Below are 12037 nucleotides of genomic sequence, written 5' to 3' on the forward strand. Positions count from 1 at the left end.
ACAAGCCCCAGGCTGTGGGACATGGGAGCCCCAAGAGTAGGACAAGCAGAGGGCTTGCACCCCCACAGGCCTGGTCTCCAGCAGGGTGGTTCCCCCCGCCTTTGCTCAGGATCTCCCTTGGCTGTAGGGCCGAGGTCTATGGTGGAGCCGGACTGAACCAAGATAGATGGTTTTTGCTGGCCGGTGTCCAGTCTGGAAACTCCATACCTGTCCACTCCCCTATCCCAGCCATGCCCCCCTCCCCTGGCTTCCCTTGGGGCAGGAAGCCCCTGCCTCGGGTAGGGGAGTGGTGGCCGGTTCCCCAGGACCTGCGCCTGAGAAGGAGGCCTCTCCTCGGGGATATTTACTTGGAAATTTTATTCAAATGCTGGCTGGCGCCTGAGCTCTCCTAGGGGAATCCGACGGGGTGGGGAGGCCTGGAGCAGGCTTCCCCCTTCCCCTCCTGGGCCGCCCGGGCCGGGCGCCAGGCCCCCACCGCGCGGCGGCCGCTTCCCCGCGCTCCCGGGCGCTGCCCAGGCCCTGGGGGCGCCGGCAGGCGGCTCTCCGCGCGGCCATTCTTCCCCGGCCCCCTCCTCCCTTCCGTTTCCGCGGCCGCGCGGCGCGCTGGGCAGGGGGGCCGGCAGGCGTCGGGGGCGCCGGCCCTCTCGCCCGCCCCTTCCCCTCGCCGGGCCCGCCCCGGCCGGCCAACTGAAACCGCGGCAGGAGGAAGCCGAATCAGGAACTGGCCAGGGTCGCCGGGGCCGCAGTCGGGCCGGAGTCGTCCCCGAGGCGTCCTCGGCAGCCCCGGAGCAGCTGCCCGCGCGGGTAACTCCTGCCCCGAGGCCCAGGCGGCGCGGGCGGGCGCGCGGGGGGGGGAGGGGCGCGGGGGGGGCGGGGAGCAGCGGCGGCCGGGGGTGCCGAGAGGGGGACACTCCCCCCTCCGCCCCCCACGGTGGGGTGCGCGTGGCAGGGCGGGGGCCCGGCTCAGGCTGCGGCTGCCTGAAGCCCGGCGGAGGGTCCCGGGCACGCCGAGCCCCTGGCAAGGGAAGGGTGCCCGGTGGGAGGGCCTGGGGAGGGAGGGGTCCCCTGGCGCCAGGCCTTGGCCCGAGACACGGGAAGCAATGAGGGCCCGTCCCAGGCCAAGTTGCCCGTTTTGGACCTAGGGCTGCGTTTCAGCAGGACAGGACCCCACCTCCTGTCTCTCTGCAGCTCCTCTTTGCCCCACAGCCCCCAGCCTCCCCGGCTGGCGCCTCCATCTCCGGCTGCTGCCTTACCCAGTGCTGGGCTGCCCTGTCTCTGTCCCCAGGACGGCACCATGGGCTTCTCTTCGGAGCTGTGCAGCCCCCAGGGCCACGGGGCGGTGCAGCAGATGCAGGAGGCTGAGCTGCGGCTGCTGGAGGGCATGAGGAAGTGGATGGCCCAGCGGGTCAAGAGCGACCGGGAGTATGCAGGGCTTCTGCATCACATGTCCCTACAGGACAGTGGAGGCCGGGGCATGAGCCCCAGTAGCCCCATCAGCCAGGTGGGGGTTCTGCGGCACCCTAGGCCTCCTCATCCCCTTCCTGCCTTGGACTGAGGAATTCCTCTGGGTGACGGTTCTGTCCGCCCGCCCCCTTCCTTTCCCAGAGCCCACTGGGCAGGGTTGCGCAGGGCTGGGCAGGGTTGGGGAGTCGGCAGGCCCGGGCTGGGGAGCCATTGTGCCCCCACTCCCTGTCTCGCCCGTCCTGTGCCGCACAGTCCTGGGCAGAGCTCACCAGCCAGACGGAGGGCCTGAGCCGGTTGCTGAGGCAGCACGCGGAGGACCTGAACTCAGGGCCCCTGAGCAAGCTGGGCCTGCTGATCCGGGAGCGACAGCAGCTGCGCAAGACCTACAGCGAGCAGTGGCAGCAGCTGCAGCAGGAGCTCACCAAGGTGGGTCGGGGGCCCTGGGCTCCCCCTGGCCCCTGCTGCCCAAAGGCTGACTCTAAGGGGCTGCTTTTGCACAAGAGCCCCTGGATTCACTGGGGGAAGTGCACGTCCCTGACCGCAGGCCTGCCCTAGCTTCCGTCCCGCCTTCCTGCACTTGGGCCCCTGTGGCAAGGCCTCTCCGTGCGTGCTCTGCGCCCTGACCGTGCGCCCCAGTAAAGCACGGGGAGTAAAGGTGAGCGATCCAGCCGGCGGCTGCAGGGTGCGCAGGATCGGTGACCCCCCTCCCGCCCGGCGGCGCCGGCGGGCTCTGGGGCCTGGGGGACGAGTCGGCTCCTCGAACGGCAGCGGTGTGGCCCCCTGACACAGAGGTGTGAAGTCGGCCCGCCTGCGTTTGAACCCCGCCCTGCTGCTCCGTCTAGAGCCCGGGCGGTCGGAGCTGTTCGGCTTGAGCCTGCCCGGTGCAGTGTGCCGGTCTGCACCCCCGCGCACCACACCCCTCCACCTGCGCCAACCCCAGCCTTCCCACGGGCCCACAGCGGCCCCTGGTGGCCACTGTCCACCCGCCGGCGCTCTCCCCAGAAGCGCATCTAATTCCGGGGTCGGCCTGCTTTTTTGGGGTATTTCTACTGGAACCCAGCCATGCCCGTTTCTTCGTTTCCTATTACCTGGGGCTGTTACAGAGCTAGAGCGGCAAAGCTGAGTGATTTCAGCAGAGACCGTATGAGCCTCAAGTGTTTACCATCCGGCCTTTCAAGAGAAAGGTTCATCTCGTCTTTCCATTAAGTTGTTATACAGATGGGGAAACTAAGGTTTAGAGGACAGGGACGGAACTTACCCCAAGGATCCCAGTGCATACACAGGGGAACTGGGATAAGAACTTCGCTCTTGACCATCCATTGTTCCTGCCACCCAGAACGTAATTTGCAGGACTTGCTGCAAAGTGACAATGCGGGGCCTGTTGTCAAAAAAATTATGAAAGAGTTTCAAGATGTCATCAACAGAGCGTTAAACCAAGCCCAGGCCATGTGGGCCCGCAGCTGGGGCCTCCCTGCCACCAGATACCACTCTAGGTCAAGGAGGGCCAGGTGTGGCCCGCCCGGCCCCCCTCTCTGCCTTGCCCAGGGGCCTGTCCTCAAGCCAGCTCCTCTGACCTAACTTCAGCAGCAGAGGTTGGGCCCCAGAGGCCTCCGGGGCCTTCCCGGAGGACGGAGGACAGACTTAGATGCGTGGCCTGCCAAGACTGTGGGACGCGTGCAGGGCTTCGCCTCAGGCGGAACTCTCCTGTGCCCCGGGGACCCGTTACCCGACACCGGCCCCTCCTCTCTCCCCAGACGCACAGCCAGGACATCGAGAAGCTGAAGAGCCAGTACCGGGCCCTGGCGCGGGACAGCGCCCAGGCCAGGCGCAAGTACCAGGAGGCGAGCAAAGGTGCGCGGCTTCCCTTCCTGGAAGAGAAGGAGTCCCGAGCCAGTCCTGACCTGTGCACTGGTGCCCGGGGAGTGGGGCCCACCCGGGGCCTCTGAGCCGTCACCCACCGGCCCTCTCCTCCCCCGGCAGACAAGGACCGTGACAAGGCCAAGGACAAGTACGTGCGCAGCCTGTGGAAGCTCTTCGCTCACCACAACCGCTACGTGCTGGGCGTGCGGGCCGCGCAGCTGCATCATCAGCACCACCACCAGCTCATGCTGCCTGGCCTGCTGCAGTCGCTGCAGGACCTGCACCAGGACATGGCGTGCGTCCTGTAAGCCTGCGGCCGCAGCCCGCCCCCCTCAGCGCCCCGCGGCCCTGCCGCCAGGCCCGGAGGCCGGGCCGGGAAACCTAGTCCCTGAGCGGGCGAGCGGGAAAGGCTGCGTAGTCGCGGGGGAGCGGGCCCTGGGCCGAGGCGTGGAGCCCGTCAGCTCCTGTCCAGGCCGTGCTATTCCAGAATTCCCTTTGCAAGGTTTTCTTCTTGTATGGAGTACCAGTGTAGGCTCTGGGGTGCAGCGGGGACAACGGAGACGAAAGCGCCTGTCCTCTAGGGTTATTCGTGGTATTGGAGAGAGAAGAGAGAGCAGCTACAATGGGTAGCATGTGAGGCAATGAGCGCTACGGAGAAAAATCAGACAAGGAAAGGCGATGGGGAGGCAGGGGCAGCAGGGCGGGCAGGGAGGAGGGACAGCTTCCAGTAGAGCGCTCTGGGAAGGCCTCAGAGGTACCAGAGCAAATGGGGGGGGGGCGGTGTTTGGAGAAAGACCGTTCCAGAAAGAGGGAAGAGCAGGTGCGCAGGCCCCAGGGTGGGAGAGCGGAGGGTGCCTGAAATCCAGGAGCAGGGGGATGGCGAGTGCAGCCCAGGCAGAGGGCGGGGAGGGCAGAGCGGGAGCAAGGCCGCTCCGGTCCAGGGCTTGGGGCGCTGCTGGTGACGGAGGGGCCGGCAGGCCGTTGTGAGGACTTGGGCGCTGCTGTGTTGAGAAGACACTCCAGGGGGCCGGGGCGGTTGCGGGAGCGCGGACCGCTGGGCCAGTGGTAATTCCTGGGTGCGCTCCCACGGTGGAGCCGGGGCCGCTTCTCTACGGACCAGAAGTGAGGTGTGAGATGGAGCCAGGGACGATGGAGCTCCTGCTAACTTACGTGGACAGGAAAGAGAGAGACGGGTTCAGGAGACAGGCGTTGACGTTTCAACTCACGGAGTTAGGGTGTCTAAGGGACGTCCGGCGGGACGCTGGTGTATGTGCGTGGCCGCGTGAGGCTGCAGCTCGGGGAGGGCCTGGGACTGGACACGTAGGTGTAGGGCCAGCAGCACATGGGAGCCCAGAGCCCCCGCCGTGGGGCTGGCTGCCTGGGACAGGTGCACCTGTGCTCCCCATTCACCGAGCCGTCCGCGTACACCACACGCTCTGCACACCAGCTCTCACCGGGTCCTTGTCACCATGCCCAGCGTCCCCATCATACGCACCAGGAAGCAGAGATAAGGGAGACATTGAGTAACTTGCCTGTGGTCATTTGGCTGGTAAATGATGAGGGGGAGAGGAAGGGTCAACCCCCCAGGACGGACGCTCCAAACACAGCGTCAGGGGCCCCGTGCTGCCCAGCCCGGCCCAGCCCGAGGCCCCACTGACCAGGGCTCCTGTCCGGGGGCAGGAAGGAGATCCTGCAGGAGTACCTGGAGATTAGCAGCCTGGTGCAGGATGAGGTGGTGGCCATTCACCTGGAGATGACTGCCGCTGTCGCCCGCATCCAGCCCGAGACCGAGTACCAAGGCTTCCTGCAACAGTATGGGTAAGCCCCTCCTTGATCCTGCCGGGCACCAGGGCTCCTGGCCTGTTCGCTGACGGGGCACCGTCCCCCTGAAGGTCCGCACCCGACGTCCCGCCCTGTGTCACCTTCGACGAGTCACTGCTTGAGGAGGGCGAACCGCTGGAGCCAGGGGAGCTGCAGCTGAACGAGCTGACCGTGGAGAGCGTGCAGCACACGTGCGTGCTGGCTGGGCACCGGGCCGGGGCGGCCGGGGGCGCGGCCGTGCGTCTGAGGGGCACGGCTCGGACACCGCCCTTCCTCCGGGCACAGGCTGACCTCGGTGACGGATGAACTGGCTGTGGCCACCGAGACGGTGCTTAGCCGGCAGGAGGCGGTCGCTCAGCTGCAGCGCGATCTCCGGAACGAGGAGCAGAACACCCATCCCCGGGAGCGGTGAGCCGGTTCGCCCACAGCAGCCTCCTGGCCCGCCCCCCCTCTCGCCTGCCGGCCGACCTGCTGCTGGCCGCCAGCTACGGGCTGAGCCCCTCTCCCCACCCCACCCCCCCCGCCCGGCCCCACCTGCAGGGTGCAGCTGCTGGCCAAGAAGCAGGTGTTACGAGAGGCGCTACAGGGGCTGCAGGTCGCTCTGTGCAGCCAGGCCAAGCTGCAGGCCCAGCAGGAGCTGCTGCAGGCCAAGCTGGAGCAGCTGGGCCCTGGGGAGCCTCCACCCGTGCTGCTCTTGCAGGATGACCGCCACTCCACGTCGTCCTCGGTGAGCTGCCTGCCACTGCCCACCGCCACCAGCCTCGCCTGCCCGCCCGGGGCGCGCTCCTCATTTTTGCCCTCCCCCTCCCCAAGCCTGGCCACCCGCTGACGTCTGTCCCTGGCCTCAGGAGCAGGAGCGAGAAGGGGGAAGGACACCCACCCTGGAGATCCTTAAGAGCCACATCTCGGGAATCTTCCGCCCCAAGTTCTCGGTGAGTGGAGCCCAGCCTGGGCCCGCATCTCTGCCCTTCTCTAAGGGGGGGGCCAGGCCAGGGGTCTCCGACATGTACCCGCTAAGCCCCTCCCACCAGGGTGTTTGGGGTTCATCACTGCGTTGCCCTAGAGAGGCGGCTCTGCCCAGAGGGGACCGCTTTTATCGGGGAGTCCCCGTCTTCCCTGGGATTCCAGATTGCGTATGTCCCCAGGTCTTTGCCAGTCAGCCCCTCCTTCCCCTCCACCCCAACGTGTGCTACAACCTTGTTGTTTCCCACCCCCCCACCCCCCCTCACCCCCGGCTCTGGAGGGAGGAGTTGGGCGGCGGGGGCCTGGAGGAGAAGGCAGAAGCCCGGTTTGAGATCAGCCAGCCTGGGCTCCCCCTCCCAGCTCTGCCTGGAGCGAGCCCGGCTCAGTCTGGTGCCTGCTCGGAGGCGCTAACGCCACGCAGGTGGTCCGTGAGCACGAGGGGCTTATGTGAGACAGACCCCCCCAGCTGACCCCGTCTGGCCCGGTGGCCTCCCCTGGCAAACTGGCTGAATGACCCTTCCTCGCTTCCCCCGCCCCTGCCCCCGCCAGCTCCCTCCACCCCTGCAGCTCGTGCCAGAAGTGCAGAAGCCGCTGCATGAGCAGCTGTGGTACCACGGGGCCATTCCACGGGCAGAGGTGGCTGAGCTGCTGACACACTCCGGGGACTTCCTGGTGCGGGAGAGCCAGGGCAAGCAGGAGTACGTGCTGTCTGTGCTGTGGGATGGCCAGCCCCGGCACTTCATCATCCAGTCGGCTGACGTGAGTGGGGCCTGCCCTCCGGCCTTCCCTGCCTCGCCCCCCCGCCCCGCCCCCCCAGCAGGGGAATGGCCTCGGGAGGGGAGGAAGTTGCTGCTACATCCGTCGCTTGCTTGGTGGAGCTGCAAGGGGCCCCGGAGAGCACCTAGTCCGTGCAACGAGCCAGAGGCACAGTCTTCAGCGTGGGTCCTGCCCCGAGGAGGGCTCCAGGCCGTGGTGCGGCCTCAGAGAGTGCCTGCCCTGCCGGCTCTGCCTCCCGTCTCTCCTCTCCCAGGGCTCAGGCCCCCCCAGCAGAGGAGGCCGTTGACCCTGGGTTCCCCTGCCCCGCAGAACCTGTACCGACTGGAAGGGGACGGCTTTCCCAGCATCCCCTTGCTCATCGACCACCTGCTGCGCTCCCAGCAGCCCCTCACCAAGAAGAGCGGTATTGTCCTGAACAGGGCTGTGCCCAAGGTGAGCCTGCGCCCAGCCCCGCCCACGCGCTAAGCCACGCAGCGTCAGAGCAGGAGGGGATCCCCCGGTTCCTGCCTCCTGCCTCCGTACGGCCTGCAGCGTGATTCCTCACTCCTCAGGGGGCCAGCTTCCCTCTAGGTTTGGACTCTCAAGGCCACGCCCATTCCGTGGGACACACACACATATGCACATACACGCAGAGCTGATACTCCCTCAGTTAGGGGCCCCCGCCTGGTCCCCAAAGTCATCTAAGTGTGATCCTGATACTGTCCAACCCCCATTTTTCAGACCAGCAAACCGAGGTGCTAAGAAATGAAAACCAAGAGCATTGGTGGGGGATGTCTGGTCCCCTGCAGGGCCCAACACCCATTCCCCTCACTGACTTCCGACCCCCCCCCACCCTCTCCCTCTGCCAGGACAAGTGGGTGCTAAACCACGAGGACCTGGTGTTGGGTGAGCAGATTGGGCGGGTGAGTCGAGTGCCCTGCCAGCCCCCTGGCTGCCTGATTTTCCCTCCCCCGCTTCCGCCGGCATCCCCGATGCCCCCTCACGCGACCCAGGCCCTTTCTCCTCAGGTTGCTCTCATGTGCGTGGGTGGTACGCTTTGTTCACATGAGCTATAAAATACCTGCTAAGGAAAAAAGTCACTTTCTTAAGAATCAGAATGGTTTTTCAACCCAAGTGAAAGAGATTTTGGGGTTTTCTGTGTCACTTCTCCCCGTGAATGTGGCAAGTCCGAGGTAACCTTCTCTGCCTATCCCATGTGCACCCCCTTGGCTCCCCACCCAGGGGGTAAACTCCTGTGGAGCATGGCTGAGCAGTCCGAGCGCGGGGGCAGTGAAGGGTGGGTGGCGACAAGATGAGGACAAGTCCCCAGGAGTGAGGAAGAGGACCATGGTCCAGGGACGACTGGTAGGAGCCCGAGACCCTTTCAGGGCAACTTTGGCGAAGTGTTCAGTGGACGCCTGAGGGCCGACAACACTCTGGTGGCGGTGAAGTCTTGTCGAGAGACACTCCCACCTGACCTCAAGGCCAAGTTTCTACAGGAAGCGAGGTGGGTGATAAAGTAACAATCCCACAGTTCCACATACAAAGGGTCCCTCTGTGCATGGCATGAGGTAAAGTGCTTGACTTAATTCTCATGCCCCCGCCCCCTGCACCGTGCAGGTGGTACCCCCCACTTAGTGCCGAGGGTAGAGGCTCAGTGACCCACCCGAGGTCACATGTCCAGGTCTGCTGGTCTCAGAGGCCATGCTCTCCTCTTCTGCTGCCTTCTCCCATCCTCCCTCGGTCTCCCTGGGGTTCCCGGGGCTCTCCAGGATCCTGAAGCAGTACAGCCACCCCAACATCGTGCGTCTCATTGGCGTCTGCACCCAGAAGCAGCCCATCTACATTGTCATGGAGCTCGTGCAAGGTGAGCAAGGAAGCTGGTCTGCAGGGGTGGGGAGGAGGCTGCTGCCTAAGGTTCACCCCAGCTTCCCCTGCCCACCCCCAGGCGGCGACTTCCTGACCTTCCTGCGGACTGAGGGCGCCCGCCTGAGGATGAAGACCCTGCTGCAGATGGTGGGGGACGCGGCTGCGGGCATGGAGTACCTGGAGAGCAAGTGCTGTATCCACCGGTGAGTGAGGGGCGCCCGCTGCAGCCCCACCACCACCACCTGGCGCACCCCGCCGCTGCCCTCAGGGCAGGCACATGCTGCAGACCTCGTGGTTGCCTGTCCCCGTGGACCAGTAGTCCCAGGGGTGTGGGGAGCAGCTTTGTTCGTGGCTGTGCCTGGAGCGCCGGCCTGGGCAGGTGCGGCTACCGCGTGGACGCTCTCGTGCCCTACCCAGGGACCTGGCTGCTCGGAACTGCCTGGTGACGGAGAAGAACGTCCTGAAGATCAGTGACTTCGGGATGTCCCGGGAGGAAGCCGATGGGATCTATGCAGCCTCAGGGGGCCTCAGACAAGTCCCCGTGAAGTGGACAGCCCCGGAGGCTCTTAACTACGGTACCTGGGCCTTACCCACTCCGGCTGTCCCCAGGCCAGGGCCCTCACTCTGGCCAGCGGACGTGGCCGGCCCACTCACGCCTCTTCTCCCTGCAGGACGCTACTCTTCTGAGAGCGACGTGTGGAGCTTCGGGATCTTGCTCTGGGAGACCTTCAGCCTGGGGGCCTCCCCCTACCCCAACCTCAGCAATCAGCAGACCCGGGAGTTTGTGGAAAAGGGTAAGGCCGAGCCACGCCGCCTTCCCAGGGCTCCGGCCGGGCTCCCCCAGGCCCCTGACCGCCCACGGGCGCAGAGCGAGAGTCCTCCGAGCGTAGCTGCTGCTGAGCGAGCCCCCAGGCCAGCATATCTCATTCACTCTTCACAACAAGGGAGGGAGGGCTTAATACGTCCCTTTTAGAGCCGGAACAAGCAGCCTTGCAGAGGTCACCCAGCTGGCACACGGTGGGACCGAGATTCGAGCCTCTGTGTCCCTGGGGCCCTTGAAGAGTGGCACCCCGAGAACAGTGCCTCTTAATAAGCAGCTCCCAGTGCTCCAGGAATGGCCCCGGGGGCTGCCGGGTCCCCCCGCCTGCCCTCACAGCCCGTGTGTGCGGTGCCTGTGCCCACAGGGGGCCGCCTGCCCTGCCCCGAGCTGTGCCCCGACGCCGTGTTCAGGCTCATGGAGCAGTGCTGGGCCTACGAGCCCGGGCAGCGGCCCAACTTCAGCGCCATCTCCCAGGAGCTGCAGAGCATCCGGAAGCGGCATCGGTGAGGCCAGGCCCCCTTCTCAAGCCAGTGGCCTCTGCAGGCAAGATTGTACGTCCACGCAGTGTGGACCACACGGCCGGATGGCTCCTGCCTGTCCTGGACCCTGGCCACTGGCGTCCATGCTGCCGGTGGCCATGCGGCTCTGCTTGGCCGGGCCTTCCCCTTCCGGGCGGAAGTAATAAAAACCACTTTGCCCATTGAGTGCTCTTGGCATGTGCGCTCCTCCGGACGGCAGGTCTGAGGAGGAGTCGGGGGCCCACGCTGGGGCCGTGGGAAGGGGGAGGACGGGCAGTGTTCGCGGGGCGGAACGGACCTGATCCGACAGCCCCTGGATGCGAGACGTGGGGAAGAGGGAGACGGTGTGCGGGCTTCTGGCACCCGGAGAGGGTCACAGGCAGAGGAGCAGAGCTGCGGGAGGAGTGGGGAGGTGGGAGACGTTGCGTTTGAGGGGCCTGTGGGGATGTAGGTGTGACACAGAAGTCCAGAAGCCCAGATGGAGGCAAAGGCCGGCCACCGGCGTTGGGAAGTCCTTAGCGACAAACGTTAGGTGTGTGCGGCAGTCATTAGGAGATTCAGGAGAGGGGGGCAGGGAGTCAGGGAAAGTGAGTTTCCCTAAAAGGTGACCGGGGCTACTGAAGAGAAAGAACATGCTCCCCAGGGAGTTCATCCATCAAGACAAGTCTACTGAGCAACAGGGCAGCAGAGCGCGGAGCGCTCACCTCCTCCTCTAAGTCTATAAAGGCCCCCCCGAAATCTATAAAATCATCAGAAACCTTCCCAGCAGCTCCAGAGAAGGGCAAGAAGGCAAAGAGGTATGAACAAACTGAAAAACCGAAACCAGGAAAGATCTCTCGCACCAAAGAACAAAGCAACAAGAACTTTGAGGTAAAATGGCCATCCCTCAAGAAAGCTAAGGAAGTAGATCACATCTACTTCCTTAGTAGGAAGGAGATAAAAACACTGTAACTTGTGTGAACAAGAGGAAATCAAGTTAGAGTGTGATTAAGAAAAAATACTAAAAAGTCTTTCTCATTGGAAGTGATAAAAAGCAGAACCAAGGAACTTTTGCTTCTGGGTAGGATGTGGTAGGTCTCCACAGGTCACTGCTCCCGTTGCAACAGCTAGGAGGAAACGAGACGGAAATCATCTTTTTAACTTTTTTTTAAAAATTTTAAAGATCTTAATTTATTTTTGAGAGAGAGGGCAAGTGAGCACAGGCAGGGGAAGAGACAGGCAAAAGGAGAGGGAGAAGTAGACTCCCCGCTGAGCAGGGAGCCCGATGCAGGGCTCGATCCCAGGACCGTGGGATCATGACCCGAGCCAAAGGCGGATGCTTAACGACTAAGCCACCCAGGTGCCCTGAAAGTCATCATTTTTAAAGAGAATGAGGAGTGGTGGAAGGAATAAGGACCAGATGAACAAAATTTCCAGGGGGAAAGAGACCTTCCAAGGTGAGCTGATGATGGGTGGTTACTTTCTTAGACATTCATTGATCTGGAGCATCTCCAATGACCAGCATTGCCCCGAGCAGGGAGACTCTACTGAGGAAAAGAGAAATGAACAGTCTGTGGTTCTTGCAGGGACTGTCGTGGGTTGGGCACTAGAGGAGGCTGGAATGCCAAGCCAGTTTTCCCCACAGAAGATTTGCTGAGTTCTGGAGCACCGTGGGCAGCTGAGTACTGGGTGGGCTGGAAAGGCAAGTCCCACAGTCTTGCAGTGTTTAGAGGGAGAGGGGCTGAAACAAAAACTGGTCTCCCCCCTCAAGATATTGGCCAGATTTTGAACCTGGGTGGTCTTGGAGGCTGAAGAGCTAACCTCAAAATCTCAAAAGAGAGGGACGCCTGGGTGGCTCAGTCGGTTAAACGTCTGCCTTCGGCTCAGGTCATGATCCCAGAGTCTTGGGATCGAGTCCCACATCAGGCTCCCTGCTCAGTGGGAAGCCTGCTTCTCCCTCTGCCTGCTCTGCCTGCCGGTCCCCCTG

At 64.0% G+C, this 12037-nt stretch overlaps 1 protein-coding gene across 2 annotated transcripts; it reads left to right on the top strand.

The window, feature by feature from the left end:
* Positions 1 to 469: 469 nt before the first annotated feature.
* Positions 470 to 10257, top strand: FES (FES proto-oncogene, tyrosine kinase). Of its 2 annotated transcripts, none has more exons than XM_045899370.3 (19): positions 470 to 804; positions 1286 to 1501; positions 1717 to 1890; positions 3219 to 3315; positions 3445 to 3619; positions 5005 to 5142; positions 5217 to 5336; positions 5431 to 5553; positions 5686 to 5872; positions 5994 to 6077; positions 6658 to 6867; positions 7195 to 7317; positions 7734 to 7787; positions 8253 to 8371; positions 8637 to 8731; positions 8813 to 8936; positions 9151 to 9308; positions 9405 to 9527; positions 9918 to 10257. In XM_045899370.3, the coding sequence occupies exons 2-19, from the start codon at positions 1295 to 1297 to the stop codon at positions 10058 to 10060; spliced, it is 2454 nt and encodes an 817-aa protein (XP_045755326.1). In that variant the 5' UTR covers positions 470 to 804; positions 1286 to 1294; the 3' UTR covers positions 10061 to 10257. The 2 variants fall into 2 exon arrangements, with proteins under 2 accessions (XP_045755326.1, XP_045755325.1); XM_045899369.3 differs by having other exon boundaries at positions 471 to 804; positions 3445 to 3628.
* The last annotated feature ends 1780 nt before the right edge of the window (positions 10258 to 12037 follow it).

This window comes from Mirounga angustirostris, unplaced genomic scaffold (assembly GCF_029215605.1).
Source record: "Mirounga angustirostris isolate CCGP_5_RB_7025 unplaced genomic scaffold, mMirAng1.0.hap1 SCAF_9, whole genome shotgun sequence".
Taxonomy (NCBI): domain Eukaryota; kingdom Metazoa; phylum Chordata; class Mammalia; order Carnivora; family Phocidae; genus Mirounga; species Mirounga angustirostris.

What these genes read in the sequence shown, in the direction of transcription:
- FES (XM_045899369.3), top strand. Translation starts at nt 1,295, where the DNA reads ATGGGCTTCTCTTCGGAGCTGTGCAGCCCCCAGGGCCACGGGGCGGTG. An exon ending in TGCAGCAGGAGCTCACCAAG is followed by an intron (nt 1,891 to 3,218) that starts GTGGGTCGGGGG and finishes CTCTCTCCCCAG; the next exon opens with ACGCACAGCCAGGACATCGA. An exon ending in TCATCATCCAGTCGGCTGAC is followed by an intron (nt 6,868 to 7,194) that starts GTGAGTGGGGCC and finishes CCTGCCCCGCAG; the next exon opens with AACCTGTACCGACTGGAAGG.